This window comes from Bubalus bubalis, chromosome 6 (genome assembly GCF_019923935.1).
Source record: "Bubalus bubalis isolate 160015118507 breed Murrah chromosome 6, NDDB_SH_1, whole genome shotgun sequence".
NCBI lineage: Eukaryota > Metazoa > Chordata > Mammalia > Artiodactyla > Bovidae > Bubalus > Bubalus bubalis.
In genome coordinates, this window is record NC_059162.1 from 93739971 (window position 1) to 93761310 (window position 21340).

The 21340-nt window shown below is 35.8% G+C and overlaps 1 protein-coding gene across 4 annotated transcripts in view; it reads right to left on the minus strand.

Annotated features, from left to right (window-relative positions):
- The window catches only part of ZFYVE9 (zinc finger FYVE-type containing 9), a 110386-nt gene that overhangs the window by 35100 nt on the left and 53946 nt on the right, over positions 1-21340 (minus strand). For 3 of the 4 annotated variants that reach the window (XM_025288763.3, XM_025288762.3, XM_025288760.3), the window contains 6 exons: positions 21084-21253; positions 15963-16083; positions 12347-12469; positions 10749-10904; positions 3432-3656; positions 2297-2379 (listed from right to left, as the gene is read on the minus strand). In XM_025288763.3, coding sequence (XP_025144548.3) covers positions 2297-2379; positions 3432-3656; positions 10749-10904; positions 12347-12469; positions 15963-16083; positions 21084-21253 — 878 coding nt within the window. The remainder of the gene's footprint in view (positions 1-2296; positions 2380-3431; positions 3657-10748; positions 10905-12346; positions 12470-15962; positions 16084-21083; positions 21254-21340) is intronic. The other variant, XM_025288761.3, reaches the window with a different exon arrangement.

Consider the following 21340-nt stretch of genomic DNA (forward strand, 5'->3'; position numbering starts at 1 on the left):
GGTTTGAACCTGTGTCTCTTGCACTGGTAAGAGGCCCCTTCACTACTGAGCCACCAGGGAAGCCCTCTTCCACTTATGATAGCCACCATATATCTTCCACTATTTTATTCTCAACCCTACAGTTTGAATAGGTAATTTGCATTACAACTGGTTTTTGTGTACTCTGAGTCAGTTAATTTTAACATAATTCAAAACTGAATTGATAGACTACTTTGTTGAAGTTTTAGAGAAGCTAATAACTACATTTCAAAACAAATTTAATAGTACTACTTTCAACATATGATAATTAATGCTTTATTTGGCTAGAATATTGAGAAAAATGTAATGATCCGATCTACCCTAAATTCAATAAATTCTATAAAGCAAGTTTGCTTTAAATCTAGAAGCTTGTTCTCACAAGTGCTTGCATCTAAGAGCACTGACTGAGAATACAAGGAGTATGCAGCAGAAAGAGCAAGGAGGATGGAGTAGGAAGATGCAAACCCTGGCTTTACAATTTGCTATACAATTTCTAAGCTTAGGTTGCTGAATCTTTAAAATGTAAATAATATGCATCCCTACTAACTTGTAGAGAACTACTGTGGTGGCAAAATAATATAAAGCATTTTGAGTTACAAAGAATCATAAAAATTTCATCATAAATTGTGAAATAACAGCTAAGTGTCCTACTGGTGATAGATTAAAAGTTTCTTTGTCATGGCTGAAGGACAGAAAGTATCTGAGCATAATTATATAGTATATTAGAAAAATGGCTGTACGTTTAAAGTATTTGTCTATTGATGTCAATATCTGCTCTTGTTTCTCAATATTTCTACTCAATTTGTGGGGGGGAAAAATGCTTCTTACATTCTCATTCCAGATATCATACAAATTGCTGTAGAGAGGAACAAAGAAAGGCAAGATGGAAAATATATTTCTCATCAGAAAAAAATGCAAACCAGAAGGCAATAGAGTAAATCTTTAAAATTCTCAAAGAATAGAACTGTCAGTCTAGAATTCTACATCCGGCAAAAGTGTCTTCTTTCAAATACAACGGACTTTGTAAGAAACACAGATGCTAAAAGAATTCATTACCAGTCAACCCACACTATAAGAAACATTAGAGGAAATCTTTCAGGTAGGAGGACACCAGATGGAAATACAGATTTCCACAAAGGAATGGAGAGCACTGCAAATGGCAGCTACATGAGTAGACCTATAAGAACCTTTCTCATTGTTTAAATCTCTTTAAAAGATAACTGGAACTATAACTATAATTCCATGACAGAGTAATAAATCAAGTCCCCCAAAAGCAATAAAGTTAGATAATTTATTTAAAAAAGAAAACAAAAACCTAACCATTTCAGTGCCCTTGACTCAGGCTAAAAGCACACAATACACTGAGATGTGCTCATTCAGGAAAATTACTGAATTTCAAGTAAGAAGAATAGAGTTGAGTCTGTGATCTTCTTGCCTGGAGCTGCCCTTAAGTTTGTCTGGTAGTTCAACCAAGGCAAGGTAGTAGTTTGTGAAAACAGTAAGTTTTGCTTCTTATAGAATCTTGCTTGATTTGGAGTGTCTCAGTCAAAGTGGTAATCTTAGTGACTAGTGAAAGAAGACCAGTGGCCCCGTTACCCAGAGGCTGCTAGTCTATCTGGAGCAAGTAATAAGCAGGCAGACTGGCCAGAAATTTAACAAGGAGTTCTGGGAATGAGACAGCCACAGAGAATTTCATAAATTCTTCACATACACACCCAGGACTGACCTTAGTCTATGCACATGTGCAGCAGAGACCTTTGTGGGCCCAAGCCAACTAATCCTTGGTCAACAGGGTCAGAGCCTATGCATGTGCCAAGGAGACATGAGCAAGTCCAGTGGAAAATAAAGGAATAACATTTGAATCCCAGTCCACACATCAAGAAAGTATAGATGCCTTATTGCCTTGAGGTATGTGAATACAATCTCTGATCAATCTTTGGCTAAACTATAAGCTACATGGACACAGGGGAAATCACTAGGATGCCAGGCTTAAAATTAAAACAAGACATAATGCTGGGCACTTTAAGTATGCACTACTCCTCACTAAGTGACCTCCTGCAAAGTCACTTAGTAAGTGTACAACGAAGAGCCAGAATCCAGTACTATTTCATTCCAAAGCTCCAAGTACTTTCCAAAGAATATACATGTTCTATTCTTTTCTTTTAGCATAAATCTTCACTTCCCTGAAGCAGCAAGGTATGAACAAAATAATAAAATCTGCTTCCTTCTCCCATACAATTCCCAGTAAGGAACAAGAAAATAATAATTCTCAACTTACTGCAAGAAGATTCATGATGGTATGCCCAGTCTCTCCAAACAATGGCTTCCGAAATCTGACGCTGAACAATGGGCATGGATAAACTATGCAAATGAGAAATGAACACACTAAGTTCGGCAGCTTATAATTTTGGTAAAAGAGATATCAAGCTTTATAAAGTTGCCAAAATATAACTGTAATTACTCATCACTGAATTCCTTCCTCTGTGGTTAGGAAGTCTTTTTTAAAAGAGTTCACTCTTATACATGTCTGAATCAGGACACTCCTTAGATAATAAGCCAAACACCAGGTGATCCTAGCTGGCTCCTTGAACTTTATGGTTTCAACTGCCTGTGCAAGCCAGGGAGATACAAATGTTGTTTCCTCTAAATTTAATCCTTTCCTTTCCTTACTTTATTTTGCTGATTCATAATACCATCCTCTTAATAATACCATGCAACAGAAAAGGCAAAGAAACTGATAGTCAGCAACTTATATGACTTCACTCAAAGTAACAGAGCTAGTAAGTGGCAAAGTTAAAAACCTATTCCAGTGGTCTGATTCCTAGACCAGGGCAACTTTGATATGAAGTTTAAAATAAGGCCTGCATTCAGGCCTTAATGTCTTTAAAAACAATCACAGCTTAGTTGCACTGCTACAACCATGGGCACAGAGGCTCTTTTATTGCTTACTTTACCAGCTGAGAGTTACCTCTATACCACTAGCTTCCAGTCTGTTACATTACATAAAATATATTTGTCATAACAGAAAATATGCTCACCATATATGGATACTATAAAAAATACAGTTACTTGTTAAGCTGATATTCATTTTTTCTGAAGATGGTCATGTACAAAACCTATAAATTAACCTATAAAACCAGTAAGTTATAAGGCAATAATCACTAACATCCTCACTTGTTATTTTGAGTCCTTCCCATTACAGCCAAAGCAATGCAAGAGACATGGGTCCAGAAGATCCCTGGAGGAGGCCGCAAAGAGAAAGTAGAGATACTGACCTAATTTAGCTTAGTTATTTTAAAAGACTACTTCTGTTTAATTGTATCACCATGAGGCTCTGAATATCTCAAGTCTTTGCTTAGTTTTTATGTCTTGGTCTTGGTCATATGGTTTAGAAGAGGGTATTTTTTACTTACGTCGATATTCAGCTCCAAGTCTCAACATTAGTCGGATGGGAAACACTTTAGCCCAAGGAGTTTCCCATTTCTGAATGAGAATCCCAAACAAGTAAGGTGGGGTTGGGAGTACTAGGTCTTGCAGTGACTGGTAGGTAGATGTCACATATAAGAATCCACCATGTTCTTTACTGCCAAGGAAACTTTGACTGAAGAAGGAATGTCCCAAGTTGCCTACAACATTCCCTAAAACAAAAAAGTACATTAATTACTATCAATAAAACAATCATATTTTTAATAATCATTATTATCAGCACTGGGCCAGACATTACCAAACATTAATTCCCAACCGTTCACTATGAAAGACACACATTTATAAAGTTGTTTTTTAAATAAATGGCATTTATTAAATGAAAATTTGTTTTCCAATTTGATGAGGGCTTCTGGTGAGCATAAAATACCTTGCATTATTAGCACACTCTAGTTTGTCTGGCTAAAAGATATCAAAAAATATTGATACCTTTAGATTATACAACTTACTGTATGAATTACTTTAGAGGTCTCAGGATCAGAATTATTACCTCAAAGGTCATGAAAAAATATTAGGATTAGGTACCTGCTCTCACATAGTTTACAGTCCCACTGAGTTAATAAATTCAATTCACGAATATAATTAATGAAGACATTAAGTACAGATACATAAGAGACACTTAAGGGAAAAAAATTCATGGAGAAAGTAGAGCCACGGATTGGATTTATTCTAATTTTATTAATAGTTGAGATAAATATGAAACAGAAACAACCTAGGGCTTATTTAATCTCATATCAGGCAGGTTTTTTTCTTTTACTTGCAAATGCTCTTAACCAAGTACTTTCTAATTCAAATATTTTTTGAATGAAATAGTAACAAATCACCCTTCATTAAGGAGACAGTTTTCTCAGTTTAGAATTACAAAAGAACTTCCTGATAAGAGCTGTCCAATAATGTAACAGAAGATTTATTCCGAGACATGTGCAAACTTCCTTTGATACCTCTGAAATAATAGCAAGTAGAGAAATCACCATCAGAGAAGTTAATGCTTACTTTCCTTGGAAACTAGAGTCTATTTGCAGAACAGTTCAGTGATGGAACATAGAACCCTTGAGAGAAGTGGAAGCTATACTAACAGCAGGGACCACAAGTGGAGAGAATACCACCCCAAAGAATCCAGAAAAGCTTTATGGCTGAAAGCCACGTTCACTGTGCATCATCATCTTAAAAATACCTTCGGGGTAGTACCTCTGCTTCATTGGAAAAGACCCTGAAGCTGGGAAAGATTGAGGGCAGAAGGAGAAGAGGGCGACAGAGGAGATGGTTGGATGGCATCATCAAATCAACGGACATGAGTTTGAGCAAATTCCAGGAGATGGTGAAGGACAGGGAAGCCTGGCATGCTGCAGTCCATGGGGTCACAAAGAGTCAGACATAAGTAAGCGACTGAACAACAACAATCTTTGCCCCAGAATTAACCAAATCCGGCTGCACATTTAAACTGCTGGGCCAGATCTATAAGAACAGAATAATCCCCATATCAAGGAAGGAAAATGTTATTTTGGAAAAAAAAAAAATCACAGTATTTGAGATCACAGAGACATGGGTTTGAACACTAGTTAGAGCATTTACTATTAAGAGATTGGGGACAAGTTACTTAATTTCTGTGAGCCTCAACATCTGTGACAATAGGGAAGCTTACACTAAATTTCAGACTTGATGTGAATAAATTATAGAATATATATATGTAAAATGCCAAATAGCATCTTGCACACAGTGTGTTCTCAAAAAATGTTAACTAGATGGGGAAAGAGTGACACACTTTATTTTCTTGGGCTTCAAAATCACTATGGATGATGACTACAGCCATGAAATTAAAAGACGCCTGCTCCTTGAAAGAAAAGCAATGACAAACCTAGACACAATATCAAAAAGCGGAGACATGTCTTTGCCTACAAAGGTCTATATAATCAAAGCTATGGTTTTTCCAGGAATCATGTATGGATGTGAGTTGGACCATAAAGAAGGCTGAGTGCTGAAGAATTGATGCTTTTGAACTGTGGTGCTGGAAGACTCTTGAGAGTCCCTTGGACTGCAAGATCAAACCAGTCAATCCTAAAGGAAATCAATCCTGAATATTCACTAGAGGGACTGATGCTGAAGCTGAAGCTCCAATACTTTGGCCACCTGATATGAAGAGCTGACTCATTAAAAAAAGACCCTGATGCTGGCAAAGATTGAAGGCAGGAAGAAAAGGGGATGACAAAGGACAAGATGGTTGGATGGCATCACCGACTCAATGAACATGAGTTTGAACAAGCTCTGAGAGATGATAAAGGATAGGGAAGCCTGTTGTGCTGCAGTCCATGGAGTCGCAAAGAGTTGAACATGACTGAACCACTGAACAACAACATCCATTCAACCATACAGACAAATCTCAAAAGCACTGCACTAAAAAAATTAGTCAAATACAACAGTGAGATTCCATTTATATAACTTTCTCAAAAATGCAAAACTACAGGGACAGAAATCAAATTACTAGTTGCCAGGAGCAGAGGGTAAAGTGAGGGGATTAAATACAAAGGGACATGAGGTAGGGTTTAAAGATAATGAAAATATTATATATTTGACACTGTTACTGGACTTTATTGGTTTGTCTAGATTCACTGAACTGAATGTATGTGTATTTATATATAGTAATATATGTCTAAAAAGGTACATTACTGTATATAAATTATACCTCATATACTAGACTAAAAAAACTCAGAGAACTTTAGTAGTGAACTTACAGAAAATCAAAGAGAAAGAGACAGTTCTAAAAGCACTTTAGTAGTGAACTTACAGAAAATCAAAGAGAAACAGACAGTTCTAAAAGCCAAAGAGGAAAGACAAATAACTATTAAAAAAGGAAAAAAGGGGGATTCTTTGGCAGTCCACTGATTAGGATGCTGCCCTTACACGGGCTTGGTTCCTGGTAGGGAACTAAGAATCCATAACATATGCAGCTCAAAAAAAGCAGCTAGATTGCAGGGCTTCCCTGGTAGTTCAGATGCAAAAAATCTGCCTGCAATGCAGTAGACCCAGATTCAATCTCTGGGTCAGGAAGATCCTCTAGAGTAGGAAATGGCATCCCACTCCAGTAGTCTCACCTGGAGAATTCCAGTAACAGAGGAGCCTGGCAGGCTCTCGTCCAGGGGGTTGAAAAGAGTAGGAGAAGACTGAGAGACTAACATTTTCACTTTCTTTCAGATTGCAGAAAATGCCAAAAGACAATGAAGTAATACCTTCAAAGTACTTGCTAAGGGAAGGTGAAATGAAGCAATCAACAAAAGAAGGAAGAAAGAGAGGGAAAAAAATCTGTTAACCTAGAATTCTGTAGCCAACTAGTTACTCAAGAATGACAGAAAAATAAAAACATTTCAGACATACAAAGACTAATGGAGTTTAATAACCATACAACCTCATCAAGAGAACTAATTAAAAGATGTATTTCAGCAAGAAAAGCAAGTCCTAATGGAAACATGGGATACTAAAATAGCAGATAACAAGAAAATATAGTGGTAAATTTAATAATTTTGCTTGAACTGAAAATCAGTATTGATTTTTAATACTGGAATTAAAAACTGAATATAATTGAATATAATTAATATTTTTTTCTATTACAAAAGGTAAAACAAATCACAACAAATGTAAGAATGGCAAGGATATTAAATGAGTGAAGCATGCTGAGGTCTGTGTCATGTTTGGAAGGACTGAAATGCTCTGAGGCAGAACTGTCAGCTTCCTCTTGTTCACACCTTGTTTAATTCCCTACCTTTCTGTGGCGCAAACACCTATTAATATATTGGGTGTCACTCCCATGATTAGGTTACTAATCAATAAACTTTGAGTTAATCAACAGGGAGATTATCAGAGTTGGCCTGACATAACCTCTTTAAATCTAGGTCTAGAGGTCAGAGATTCAAAGCGGAGACACAGTCCCGCTGACCTGAAGGAAAGGAAAACACCCACGTGGTAAACTATCTATGAGGCAAGAACTGCAGGCAGCCTCTAGGAGCCAAGAGTACGTCCCAATCAGTAGTAATAAGAAAATGGGTATTTGTAAGAAAGTGAATTCTGCCAACAACCTGAGGACCTTGCGCTCCAAATGAGAAGCCCAGCATAGCTAACACCTTAAGGGACCCTGTGATGAAGATTCACCTAAGCTGTGCCTGGACTCCTAACCTATGGAAACTGAGAGAATAAATGTGTGTTGCTTTAAGCCAGTAAGTTTGTGGCTTAGGAATACAGTAACAAAAAACTAATACATACTGAATTTAACTCTGTCAGAAAATGGTCATAGTTAACACATATGTTGAAAAAATTAAAGGAATCACAAAGAAAATGCTAATGCAATAGAAACAGGGGTGAAAGACATAAACAGGATGCATCCATCACAGAAAAAAAACTATACATGGCCAATAAATACATGAAAATATGCTCAGTCTCATTAATAGTCAGTAAAATGCAATTCAGAGTGAGATATCATTTTATATCCAACAGTATGGCAAAAATTAAAACTCTGATAATATCAAGTGTTGACAACTTTTATACACTGGAGATGGGCACAGATAGATATAAACTGGTAAACCTCTCTGGGAAACAGTTTAACCCACTCCAGTACTCTTGCCTGGAAAATCCCATGGAAGGAGGAGCCTGGAAGGCTGCAGTCCATGCAGTCGCTGAGGGTCAGACACGACTGAGCGACTTCACTTTCACATTTCACTTTCATGCATTGGAGAAGGAAATGGCAACCCACTCCAGTGTTCTTGCCTGGAGAATCCCAGGGACGGGGGAGCCTGGTGGGCTGCTGTCTATGGGGTCGCACAGAGTCAGACACGACTGAAGCAACTTAGCAGCAGCGGCAGCAGCATGCATGGCAACCCACCCCAGTATTCTGGCCTTGAGAATACTCATGGACAGAGGAGCCTGGTGGGCTACAGTCCATGGGGTTGCAAAGAGTCAGACACGACTGAGTGACTAAGGAAGGAATAACGTTGAAGATATCCATATCCTATAAAAAAGCAATTCTTCTTCTAAGCATTGTTGTTGTTTAGTCACTAAGTTGTGTCTGACTCTTTTGCAACCCCATGGACTATAGCCTGCCAGGTTCCTCAGTCCATGGGATTTCACAGCAAGAATACTGGTTGCTGTTGTACAGTTGCTAAGTTGTGTCTGACTCTTTGCAACCCCATGAATTGCAGTACGCCAGGCTTCCCTGTCCTTCACCATCTTCCATTGTTCAAACTCATGTCCATTGAGTCGGTGTGCCATCCAACCATCTCATCCTCTGTCACCCCCATCTCCACCTGCCCTCAATCTTTCCCAGCATCAGGGTCTTTTCCATTGAGTCAGCTCTTCACCAAAGTATTGCAGCTTCAGCTTCAGCATCAGTCCTTCCAATGAATATTCAGGGTTGATTTCCTTTAGGACTGACTAGTTGGATGTCCTTGCTGTCGAAGGGACTCTCAAAAGTCTTCTCCAGCACCACACTTCAAAAGCATCAATTCTTCAGTGCTCAGTCTTCATTATGGTCCAACTTTCACATCTGAACATGACTACTGGAAAAACCACAGCTTTGACCATACAGACGACATTGTCCAACACTGATATCTCTGCTTTTTGATACGCTGTCTAGGTTTGTCATAGATTTTTTCCCTAGGAAAAAGCATCTTTTAATTTCGTGGCTACAGTCACTGTCCACAGTGATTTTAGAGCCTAAGAAAATAAAATCTGTTACTGTTTCCACTTTTTCCCCTATCTAATTCCATGAAGTGATGGGACCAGATGTCATGATCTTAGTTTTTTGAATGCTGAGTTTTAAGCCAGTTTTCTGTAAAACCCAAAAAAATTTTTTGGCCAACCCAATGTGTAACAAACCAAAAAATGTTTAGTTTGGCTTCAATGGTACTATGAGGAGATTACTAGTGGGAAATGAGATTGAAAATAGAGGATCAGATATGTACAGCACTGAATGTCCGAGTACACAGTTTATTCTAAAGGTAACATGAAGCCAAGAAAGGTTTTTAAGTAAAAGAGGGAAATAACTGAAGACTAACTCCAGAAAAAATAATCTGGTACATACAATTCCTGTTTCATTCAAATTCATGTTCTGAGTGTCTGTTTGCAAAACCTAAGTATAAGACATGGAGGAAGAGAGGGGAAATGGGGAGAAATAACTTTCCCATGCCCTGCAATAACCAGTAGGCATCCTGAAACTCTCAGAATGTCACTTCTCACAAACCACCATTTTCCCCCTTACTGTGGAAAGGATAAACGGTGATGTGACCAAAAATTTTATATATGCTAAAAAAGGAACATATATAAACACATATATACATTATTATTAATACATGTAGTTTAGATTAAAAATTCATAAAAGAATTATAAAGACAGTTCATATAAGGGCTTCTGCAGTCTTTTGAGTGACATATAGCAGAGAAACCACTAAGCTAGGGATAGAGTGTTTAAGGTTTTTACACTGAAGGGAAATTTAACATATAACTTGCCAATTCCATACAATGTACCATAAGAGAAGAAAAATAATGAATCGGGATCATCTTAGAACACTTATAATGTGTCCATTTATTTAAAAAAAAATCACAGTGAAGTAATATACTAAGCTTCTACCTTGATTATCTAAATATGGGATTCATAATAAAATAGACATAGACATAACACATAAAGTATTATGCACATTTTTTAAAAAACTTCTATACTATTAATATACACTTAAATATATTCCCTCACTCTCAATTTTTAATAGTATGTCTTTATATTATATATTTAGTCTTTTGAACTTCTAATAGCTATGCATTTACTTTCATATTGTTACAGTTAATAATATTTATAATTTACTTTGAAATCATAATAAAGTCACCCATGCTAGTGGTTTTTGAAACTTGAAAATTAAATGAATATCTACATTATGATTATATGAATATTATTAAACAAGTTAGCAAGTTATCATTATCCTTCCTTCTACCAGATAATAATACCATGTCCTAAACCAATCAAAAGAAAAGATTCTTACATTGTGGTCAGTGGATTATTTTACAACTCTGATTACAGTCTTTGTAAAATAATAACAACTATACTAGATAAAGTATTAAAATTTATAACTTCCTCAAACCATGCCAAGTTCTAACTTGCCAATAATTCCAAAGTCCAATGCCAGGCTTCCAAATTAAAGACTATTATTTTCCATTTGAGTCCAAAATTTTTTATCAACTATAAAGGGTGCAGACAAACTCATAAAGTATCCCCACCTGCCAGAGCATCCCGATAAAGCTGAACAAAATGATTGAAGATATCCTTTGGCAAACACTTTTCATCTGGTAGACATTGCAGAAGAATGACTATCTCAGACTGGCCAACTGCATGCATTCCCTTTGTTGTGAAACACCAGCACTTCCTGTTCACATCTACAGATGAAATAAAAATATATGAATGAGGACCTTCTTCTCAATCCTTACCCTTAAGAAATGCACAGAACTCTCTGTTTTAACACACTGAAGAATAAAATAGATCCCACTGGCTTTGTATAATTCAATTGTGAACTGTCACTACTGAGCCAAAGGACTACTGCAGAAAATAAAACATACCAATGCCTCTGGCTCCGAGCAAACACTTAGATTGGATTCAGGCTGTGGCCTACAGAAAATATATTTTGATGTACACTTACTAAATTTAAACTGTGATTGAAAGAGTCTAGCTATTTATAGTCTTTCCTGGTAGAAAGTTCCAGATAGCCAGCAAGAGAACTTGAACTGGCTTCATCCTGTAAAAAGTGGTGAAATGCATGGCTTTTCTGGACTAATAACTTCTACTTCTTCACTTTAAGGCTACGCAGAGCCACAACAACACAAGCTATATGTAGTTCAAAACAATGTCAGTCCATGATACTTTTATTATTTGTACTTCAACACAAGATTCTCAATGGAATTGAAAGAGGGTTCAAATAAAATTACGAATACATGATATAAATCAACACTAATACAAGATCTTTCTTTCCCTCTGGGAATTGTTTCTTTATATACCAAGCAAAAGGTGCCCAATCCAACTATATTAAGATGGTACACACTTAAGGAAATCTAGACTAGCTATTTTCTAAGTATATAAACTAGATATGATAAATTGAAATTGCAAGCAAATTATTTAAAAATTTGATCCTAGAAGGAAAGGGGGCAAGCAAATACACAGTCAGACTGGAGGACTATTCCCCAATGCTTTCTTCGTCTCTCCAAAACTCTGCCTATTAACATTCATTCAGGATAAATGCATTCTCCATTTTCCAGTATGATACTGGAACCAAGATTTGAAGTTACTGTCCTCTCTCTCATTCTGTTGCCTAAGAAGCTAGCACCAAGAATTGAGAAGTTTCTTCTGAGTTCTAACTTGTGATACACTGAAGTTTTACTATATGTTAGTTAACACTACTCCCAAATTAGGTTTTGCACCATGATTAAATGTTTCTGAGATTTAAACCTAGCATTTATACATTGATCCCCCTGGGTAATTTATCCACCTCTAGTTATCCAAGTGCTGAGTTGTGACTTGGCATACTCATCTCAGGAAGAACTTAACTCAGAAGTTCCGTTTGGCTTTCCTCCATGGAGAATTCACTTATCTCACTCCTTTGACTAAAAACAAGAGTCTCAGTCCCACAGTTGTCCTCAAGGATATATAATTTTATACAAACCAATTTCTTCGGTACCCAGTTTTCATTAAGATGTACTTCTTCAGCAACCAGTTTTCATTAAGGATTTATTTCATTAAAAATACTTGTGTGTAATGAATCTAAAAGCTTTATTATCTATGACTCAGTACCTCATTTTAATTAAAAAAAATTTTTTTTTCAACTTACAATTTACAATTTTAACCATTGACAACAAATTTGCATTTAAAACAAATACAAGTGGGTCAGGGCCACCATCCTCCAACTGCTGCATTACTGAAATCTGTGATGGTTTCTCTTCCACAGCATAGTCTGTAAAGGGAGAAAACAATGTAAGAGACTGGTTAAAGAGACAAATCAAGAAAGAAATCTGATAGAGGAATGGCCTCATTATTCATAGGAAAAAGCAACTGATTTACAGATAGGCAAATACAGGTTTATATCTGCTACCCTAGTGTCATGTTAATAGTGCCCCTTTCATTCTCAAAAGTGATCCAGTCCAGTTTGGATGGTAACACAGTTATCCTATGCTTAGACTTCTCCACACAATGGTTTATATCACAGTCTAAAAACAACACTTTGATTTAACAAAAATCCTCCAACTATCATAATAAGAATTTCACATATAACATGTGAAATGAAAACACAATCTTAAATTTAACAATAGAGGCCAAGTTAATTTCTTATTAATTTAAGATTTATTAAAATAACCCAAATTTGAAACCTAAGTGGCAAATTTACTTATTACAAAAGAATATTTTTAGACGGTTCTAGTAAAAAAGTATTATCCAATCAAAAGAATGCTTAACTTTATGTGAAAGTTCATTGTTGAAGCACCTGAGACACAAGCTGGACTTGACAGTATGATACATTCAGCCCAGCACCATGACAGGAACAGAAGACACAACTTCTGTTCTGAATTTAGACTGAAGGAATTCATGGTTTAGGTGAAAGAATCAGACCTATACAGTATGTAAATTACAGTGAAAAATGTGTTAATGTAGTAATAGTCTATAAGAATTTCTCTTTAAACAGAGATGAGGATGTAAAACACTACTACAAAGACATCCAAGGTAGGATTCAGAGAAGTTTTCCATTAATATGGATTTTGAAAGATTGAGGAGTTATTCAAGGAGACTGACATATAGCAGGGTATTCTATTCTAGAGAGAAGAAAGGAAAATAATAAAAATATTTATTACATGCCTGCTTTGTACCAATTTTCTTATTATGTATTTTCAGGTATGAAATTTAATTTAATATTCATAATGATACTTAAGTAGGTATAGTTACATAATTTAAAAGAAAACAAAAAAATAGGGAAAGGATTCAAAGAGATAAATGACTTGCCCATTGGATCATAAGGGCTTCCCTGGTAGTTCAGCTGATAAACAATCCACCCGCAATGTAGGAGACCTGATTCGATTCCTGGGTCAGGAAGATCTGCTGGAGAAGGGATAGGCTACCCACTCCAGTATTCTTGGGCTTCCCTGGTGGCTCAGTTGGTAAAGAATCAGCCTGCAAAGCAGGAGACCTGGGTTTGATCGCTGGGTTGGGAAGATCCCCCTGGAGAAGGGAATGGTTACCCACTCCAGTATTCTGGCCTGAAGAATTCCGGTCTGGAGAATGCCATGGACTGTATAGTTCATGGGGTTGCAAAGAGTAAGACAGGTCTGAGCGTCTTTCACTGGATCATAGAGCTAGAATGGACTGGTACTGGAATTAAAACTCAGGCTTTTCCAGCTCTTAATTAAGCCCATGTTCTTCCCACTATTCCACACCATAAGAAAAAGCATGGAAGTATGAAATGTGAACATTCAGAAAACAGCAAATAATCTGTAGTATGCCTGTAAAGTACTAGGGTGGTGGCTAAAAATAAAATTAAATAAATTGAAATAAAGTTACCAGGAATACTATATGTCAAAGGAAGTAATTTATCCTGAAGGCACTGGGAACCCATTGAATTTTCTAAGCAAGAACAGTATATGATAATATCTATGTTTAAAAAGATAACTGGACCTAAGCAAGATTATAAGCTTTTGCATCACAAAGAAAATCATAAACAAAATGAAAAGAAAATCTACAGACTGGGAGAAAATATTTGCAAATGATGCAACCAACAAGAGCTTAATTTCTAAAATATACAAACAGCTCACACATCTCAGTAACAAAAAATAATCCAATCAAAAATGAGCAGAAAACCTAAAGAGACATTTCTCCAAAGAAGACATACAGATGGCCAACAGGCACATGAAAGAAAAGATGCTCAACATCACTCATAGAAAAATGCAAATCAAAACTACAGTGAAGTACCACCTCATACCAGTCAGAATTGCTATCACTAAAAAGTCTACCTATAACATCCTGGAGAGGCTGTGGGGAAAAGGGAACCCTCCTACACTGCTGGTGGGAATGTAAATTGGTGAAGCTATTATGTAGAACACTACGGGGATTCCTCAAAAAACTAAAAATAGATTTGCCATATAATCCAGCAATTCAACTTCTGGGCATATACCGGGACAAAACTATAATTTGAAAAAATGCACGCACCCCTCCCTATGTTCAGAGTAGCAACATTTAAAATAGCCAAGACATGGAAACAACCTAAATGTCCAGTGACAAAGGAACAGATAAAGAAGATATGGTGTATATACACACAATGAAATATTACTAAGTTATTAAAAAAAAAGCGAAATAATGCCATTTGCAGTTACATGAATGGACCTAGAGATTACTATACTAAGCGAAGCAAGTCAGAAAGAGAATTGATATCACTTATATGTAGATTCTCTACAAAACAGAAACAGACTCACCGACATAGAAAATAGATTTGTCATTGCCGAGGGAAATGGGAGTGTGGGGGAGGGCTGGATTGGGAGTTTGGGACTAGCAGATGCAAACTATTATATATGGAATGGATAAAAACACAAGGTCCTACTGTACAGCACAGGGTACTATATTCAATGTCCTGTTACAAATCATAATGGAAAATACATCAGAAAGTATATATATACATATACACGCTCACACACACATACATATATATACACACAAACACATGTATAACTGAATTACTTTGCTGTACACCAGAAATTAACACATTGTAAATCAACTGTACTTAAAAAAAATAAAAGATAACTGGCACCAATGTGCAAGATTAAATAAAGGTGAGAAAAACTGAAGGCAAGGAGACAAGGTAAAAGCTTAGGATAAAAGTGAGGAAAGACTATTGGAAAAAACCAACTCCTGAAAAGGTACTGACTGGATGCTGATCTGGATCTATCAACAAGAAAATTTCACATAAAGATAAGCATTCTTTTGACTGAGTAGTAACTTAGCGTCTTACCAGGGCTCACTAAAAATATTTTTTAACAGAAAATTGGTACTTATGTTCTGTGCTCTCCACTTATTATATATACATTTCTGAATGTGTATTCTACTCAAAACAAAAAGTTAAATGAATATACTGACTGTATAACATGGGTCAATCCTAGAACTATGAGCAACTCTTCACAGAGTATTATATGCTTTGGAATATAAAGAAAGAACTGCCAATAAGCTACATTTATATTACAATTAAAAATAATATAGCCTTTCAACAAATGAAATTATAACATAAAAACATAAATATATTCTCTAAAACAATCACTAACAGCAACAGTGCTTTCCCTGGCACTAAATAATCACTTTTTTGTTGCTAGAAAAGAGAAAGGAGGTTATTACTTGAATTCGCTCTCATTCCCTCAATTGGAAGGCAACATTTTGCATGTATAACTATCCCTGTTTAAACATCTAAGTCTACATACCTCCTTTTACCCCAGTGGAGATGAGAATGGGAGGAAGGCCATCTTCAGGAATAAGGTTCATTGCACTGCCAACAGGACTTCCGACCTGAGTTATACTTCCAGAGAATAGAGAAATATTCGTCTAGGAAAAGTAAATTGGCACAGACAGTATTACAGAGGGTTCAAGAATTTGGCAGGATATAGTCAAGACTACAAATGGGAATTTAAGTGAAAACTTCAAATTCATACTTTTTGAAACACAGCATAAGATACTCATTAACCTGTGAGTCTCAAGGGCTGGGTTTAAACTATGAATGAAAATGTGCAAATGTTTACAGTTGTAGTTTCTCCTTTTGGCATCATCAAATCATAGTAATGAAAGAAAGGTTCCTTTACCAAGGTTTTTTTTACCATAAAAGAAAAATATTTTTTAAACCAGCAGTGGCAACAGAAACAAAATTTCAATATTATCTCATACTTTCTGAACATTTACACATTTGGATCTTAATACTTAAAGTCTTAGTGATAGGCTTTTTCAAAGTAACTTTGAGAATTGGGGTGATGGTTATACAACAATGTAAATGTAATTTAAAATGGTTAAAAAGGCAAATTTTATGTTATATATATTATACTATAATTTAAAAAATTAACTTTAATAACCTAGTTTTCATTTACTTTGTAATGAAATTAAACTTCAAGTTCTTTTTCTTTGCATCAACATGAAGATCACATTAACTAAACTTAATAAAGTATAATATTGCAGAATACATCTTGAGTGGGTTTAAATCCACTTAATTAACAATTTAATAGAATATGCTCAGAGAGCTATTAAAATGATGCTCTACTCTCTATATTCTTCACAACTTAAGCAAGAGACAGAAGCTTTAAGCACTATTTACAGTAGCCAAGACATGACACAGAAGCAACCTAAGCATCCACTAACAGATGAATGGATAAAGAAGGTACATATATACACACACATACACACACACATAGGGCTTCCCACTGGTGCTAGTGGTAAAGAACCCGTCTGCCAATGCAGGAGACATAAGAGACATGGGTTCGATCCCTGGGTCAGGGAGATCCCTGGAGGAGGAAATGGCAACCCACTTCAGTATTCTTGCCTGGAAAATCCCATGGACAGAGGAGTCTGGTGGGCCATAGTCCATGGGGTATCAAAGAATCATGCACACATGCGCACCTGTGTACGTACACACACACACACACACACACAGGAATATTACTCAGCCATAAAAAAAGGATGAAATAATGCCATTTGTAGCAACTTGGATAGACCTAGACATTATCATACTAAACGAAGTAAGTGAGAAAGACAAATGTCACGTATTTATATATGGAATCTAAAAACAGTAATACAAATAAACTTATTTATAAACCAGAAATAGAGTCACAGACTTAGAAAACAAACTTTCCCTAAAGGGGAAAGGGGGAGGTGATAAATTAGGAGTTTGGGATTAACATATACACACTAGTTTATATAAGATAGACAAACAGCAAGTTCCTACTGTATAGTCAGTATCTTGTAATAATCTATAATGGAAAAGAATATGAAAAAGAATATATAAATATATAATATGCATAAATGAATCACTTTGTTGTACACTTTGCTATATATAATACAACACTGTGAATCACTAATACTTCAACTGTTAAAAAAGAAAGCTTTAGAAGAGTTAAAGGAAAAGCACATAAAAACTGTTTAACATGTTTAAAAATGTTTATACCAGCTTTACTCAAATAGCCCAAATATGGAAACAATCCAAATGCCTATTAATAGGAAAACAGATAAATTGTGGCATAGCCATATGATGGAACATTACTCAGCAATAAAAAAAATATTTACTCTTGATGCACACACCATGGATAAATCTCATTAATTACAGTTTAAGAAGCTAGACACAAAACATTATATACTATATTTTTCCATTTATATGAAATTCAAAAACAGACAAAACAAATCTGTGGTGATACAAGTCAGAATAATGTTTATTTTCCAGGGTGGGGGGGCGGGGAAGGGGGAAGGTATTGACAGAAAAAGGGCATGAAGGAAACTTCTATGGTGACAGAAATATGTGTATCTTTACCTGGGTGGTGGTTACATGTGTGTGTGTGTTCATATGTATATAGAGAGAGACACACACATATATGTATGTTCATCAATGTTATCCTAAAGATTAATGCTCCTTAAGTACTTCACTATATATATATATATATAAAATACTTGAATAAAGATTAAAATTATTAAAAAAAACACCCAGGTGTTAACATATTTTTGTCTATATTAACTATACTTTAGGACTATAAGTTTTTAGTGGGTTTTTGCTAAAAATTTTGCAGTGTTCTCAGTACACCACCCTATAATGAAATTTGAAAAATTTTATTGGCTAAACATTATTGATCTAAAGGGCTAATACAAGAAATAAAGTAACCTAATTCAACTTGTTATTTAATGATGGATAAATCCACCTTTCAATATTATAAGAAGTAGTTATCTGGCCTCTACTTAAATATCTATGAAAAGAAATTTGTTTCATTTACTGAGCATCTTTTAAATAAGTGCTAGGCACTCTACTAGATCATAAAAATGAAAAAAATTTATTCAACTCTGGCCTTAAAGTATTTGTTTCCCTTCATTTTATCAGACAAACATTAAAATAGAGTATTGAACCATGTGAGAGCACAGAAAAGCTAACTTGTTTTAGTTTCTCTTAATGACCTAAACTTTGTTTCACTAAAACAGTCATTCACTAGAGCTAGCTCATTCATTCAAAAAATTTATGTTTTAAGAACCTATCATATAAGTTTCACAGAAAGAAAAACACTACAATCTTTACTGTATAATCACTATAGTTATCACTGATTCAGGTAAGATTGTCTCAAAGGGCAGTAAGATCATTGGCTGAAAGACTATAGAACAGGACACCAAGAGTCTCAAAGTATCACCCTCATTTTACTTTTTAATTGCAAAGAGGAAAAGCTACTTTTGCAGTGGTCATACACAAGAGACATCAATTTAACCAATTATAAATTGATACTTCTCGATGTGTTCCAGTAAAAAATGACCATCACTTATGATAGTATCATTCTTGCTGAAAATATTTAATCTGAAACCATTTATGAGGGCAAAAACAAACACAAATTAAGGATTTTATACCAAATATGGCCTAAAAGCTTCAAAAATATTAATGATGTGAAAGACAAAAAAAAAAGCGGAAGAACTGTTCTCAATGAAAGAAAATCAAAGAAACATAAGAACTAAATAGAACTGTGATCCTTGATGGAATCCTAATTTTTTAAAAATATTTTAATACAAAATTATATATATAAAATATATACACATACATATGTGTAAATGAAAGAATAAGAACATCATGGAACAACTGGAGAAATCTGAATATGAACGATACGCTTGATAATAGAATTATATGTTAAATTTGTTTCTCATGTAATTGTACTTAAGTTAAAAAAAAAAATGACTTGTTCTCAGGAAACATAAGCTGAAGTATTAAAGTGACAAACTGCAACTAATCCTCAAATGGTTCCTCAAAAAAAAAAGTATGTGTGTGTAGGAGTAAAGTAAATGTGGCAAAATGGCAACAACGGGTGAATATGGATGAAGAGTATATAAGCGTCCACTGTACTATTCTTGCAGCTCTTCTGTGGGTTTGAAGTTTTTCCACATAAACAACTGTAGAAAAAATAAATTTTCTTGACAAAGTCATTGTATAGATACAAAGAAGAAACAGTCATAATTCTTGCTATTGTCCTCTACAGCCATAGAAAAATCCCCCCAAATAGACTTAGAAATACTTGAAGACAGTGACATGGTTTACTGTACTTTCACCAAAAAGGAAATTTAGCTCTGTATGTCAATAAATTTAATCTTAATAACATGTAATTTCAACTACAACCAAATCCAAAAATCATGTAAATTTCTAGAAAAATATTACTGAACATAAATATAAATAGTAACCATAAAAACTTGAAAAGTAGCAACATTATCCAAATTCTGATCCTCTTACTTTACCTAAAAAAAAAAAAAAGACAAACACACATAGCTGGAATTAATCACCTTATTATAATCTTGACCACCATATTAAATGGGAAAATAGAAATAAGATCGGGACCCACTGTATAAACAATCCTATAGGTATACTTTCTAATTACGGTCCTAGGTGGCTCTATTCTTTCATGGACTCAAAAAAAAAATGAAGATAATATTTGTCCCCTTCTGAAAATAAACCTCCAAATGTGACCAGTGTATCCTATAGAGACAAAGTAAATGTGACCACACAGTATGAGCTCGTCTCCTCAGATAAACTAATCTTTCACCCATTAAGTCAGTGGATTTTCAACTTATTTTTAAGCTTTAGAATCCCTTTTTAAAACTCTTACATGGAAACACTACAGGCAGACCAGAAAAAAGTAGAGATACTCAGACTGAAGACAAAGGGAGAGATTAACTCCTCAGCCATCTTCCTATTTCCTGGCCCTTCCTCACCACGGCAACTTCTTGGAGGCTATCACAGAACCTGGGGAATATGCTTTTAAAAAGCTTGTGTATCACAGGACCAGGGTTTCCCTGGTGCCTTGACAGCAAAAGAATCTGCCTGCAATGCAAGAGATGCAGGAGATGTAGGTTCAATCCCTGGATAGAGAAGATCCCCTGGAGGAGGGCATGGCAACCACCTCCAGTATTCTTACCTGGAGAATTCCATGGACAGAGGACCCTGGCAGGCTCCAGTCCATGGGGTCACAGTGTCAGACATGGCTGAGCTACTGAACACACATGTATATATGTACCAAGGGACCAAGATTCCCTTCAGCACAACCTCTAGCTACAGTGGTAGGCTGAGCTCACCCAAGAACAACCTTTCTAAGAATCTTTCTCCTGAAAAAATTTCCAAATATAGAGCAACAAGAACAACTGATTTTGCCACATTTATTTTACCCCTAAATGCACACACAAGCAGGCACACACACGCACACACACATGAAACTGTATCAAAAGTCTACAGGGTTCCACAGAAAGGTCACTCAATCCAGAAATAGGCAAGACAGAGGCAGCACAATGCTGAGAAAAGAAAGTACTCACTTTTAGTTGTTGTTTTATTTTCTTACCTCTGCTGGTAGAGGACTGGTAGCTGCTGGCTTGACTGGGTCGTGTGCCACAGCCAGGGTTCCTGCAGAGGAAGTTCCATTCATGGTTAATTTGGCTGCATCAGCAACTTCTCCATTAGGCAAGATCCCATCAGCAAACCAAACTCGCCTCTGCTCTCTGGGCTGAGCCACTTGAGGAGCCAGAAAAATAAAACAGGCATCACTGTGACATTGGTAGGGTTTCTAACACCAAGAAGAGAAGGTCACCAATTTCAGAT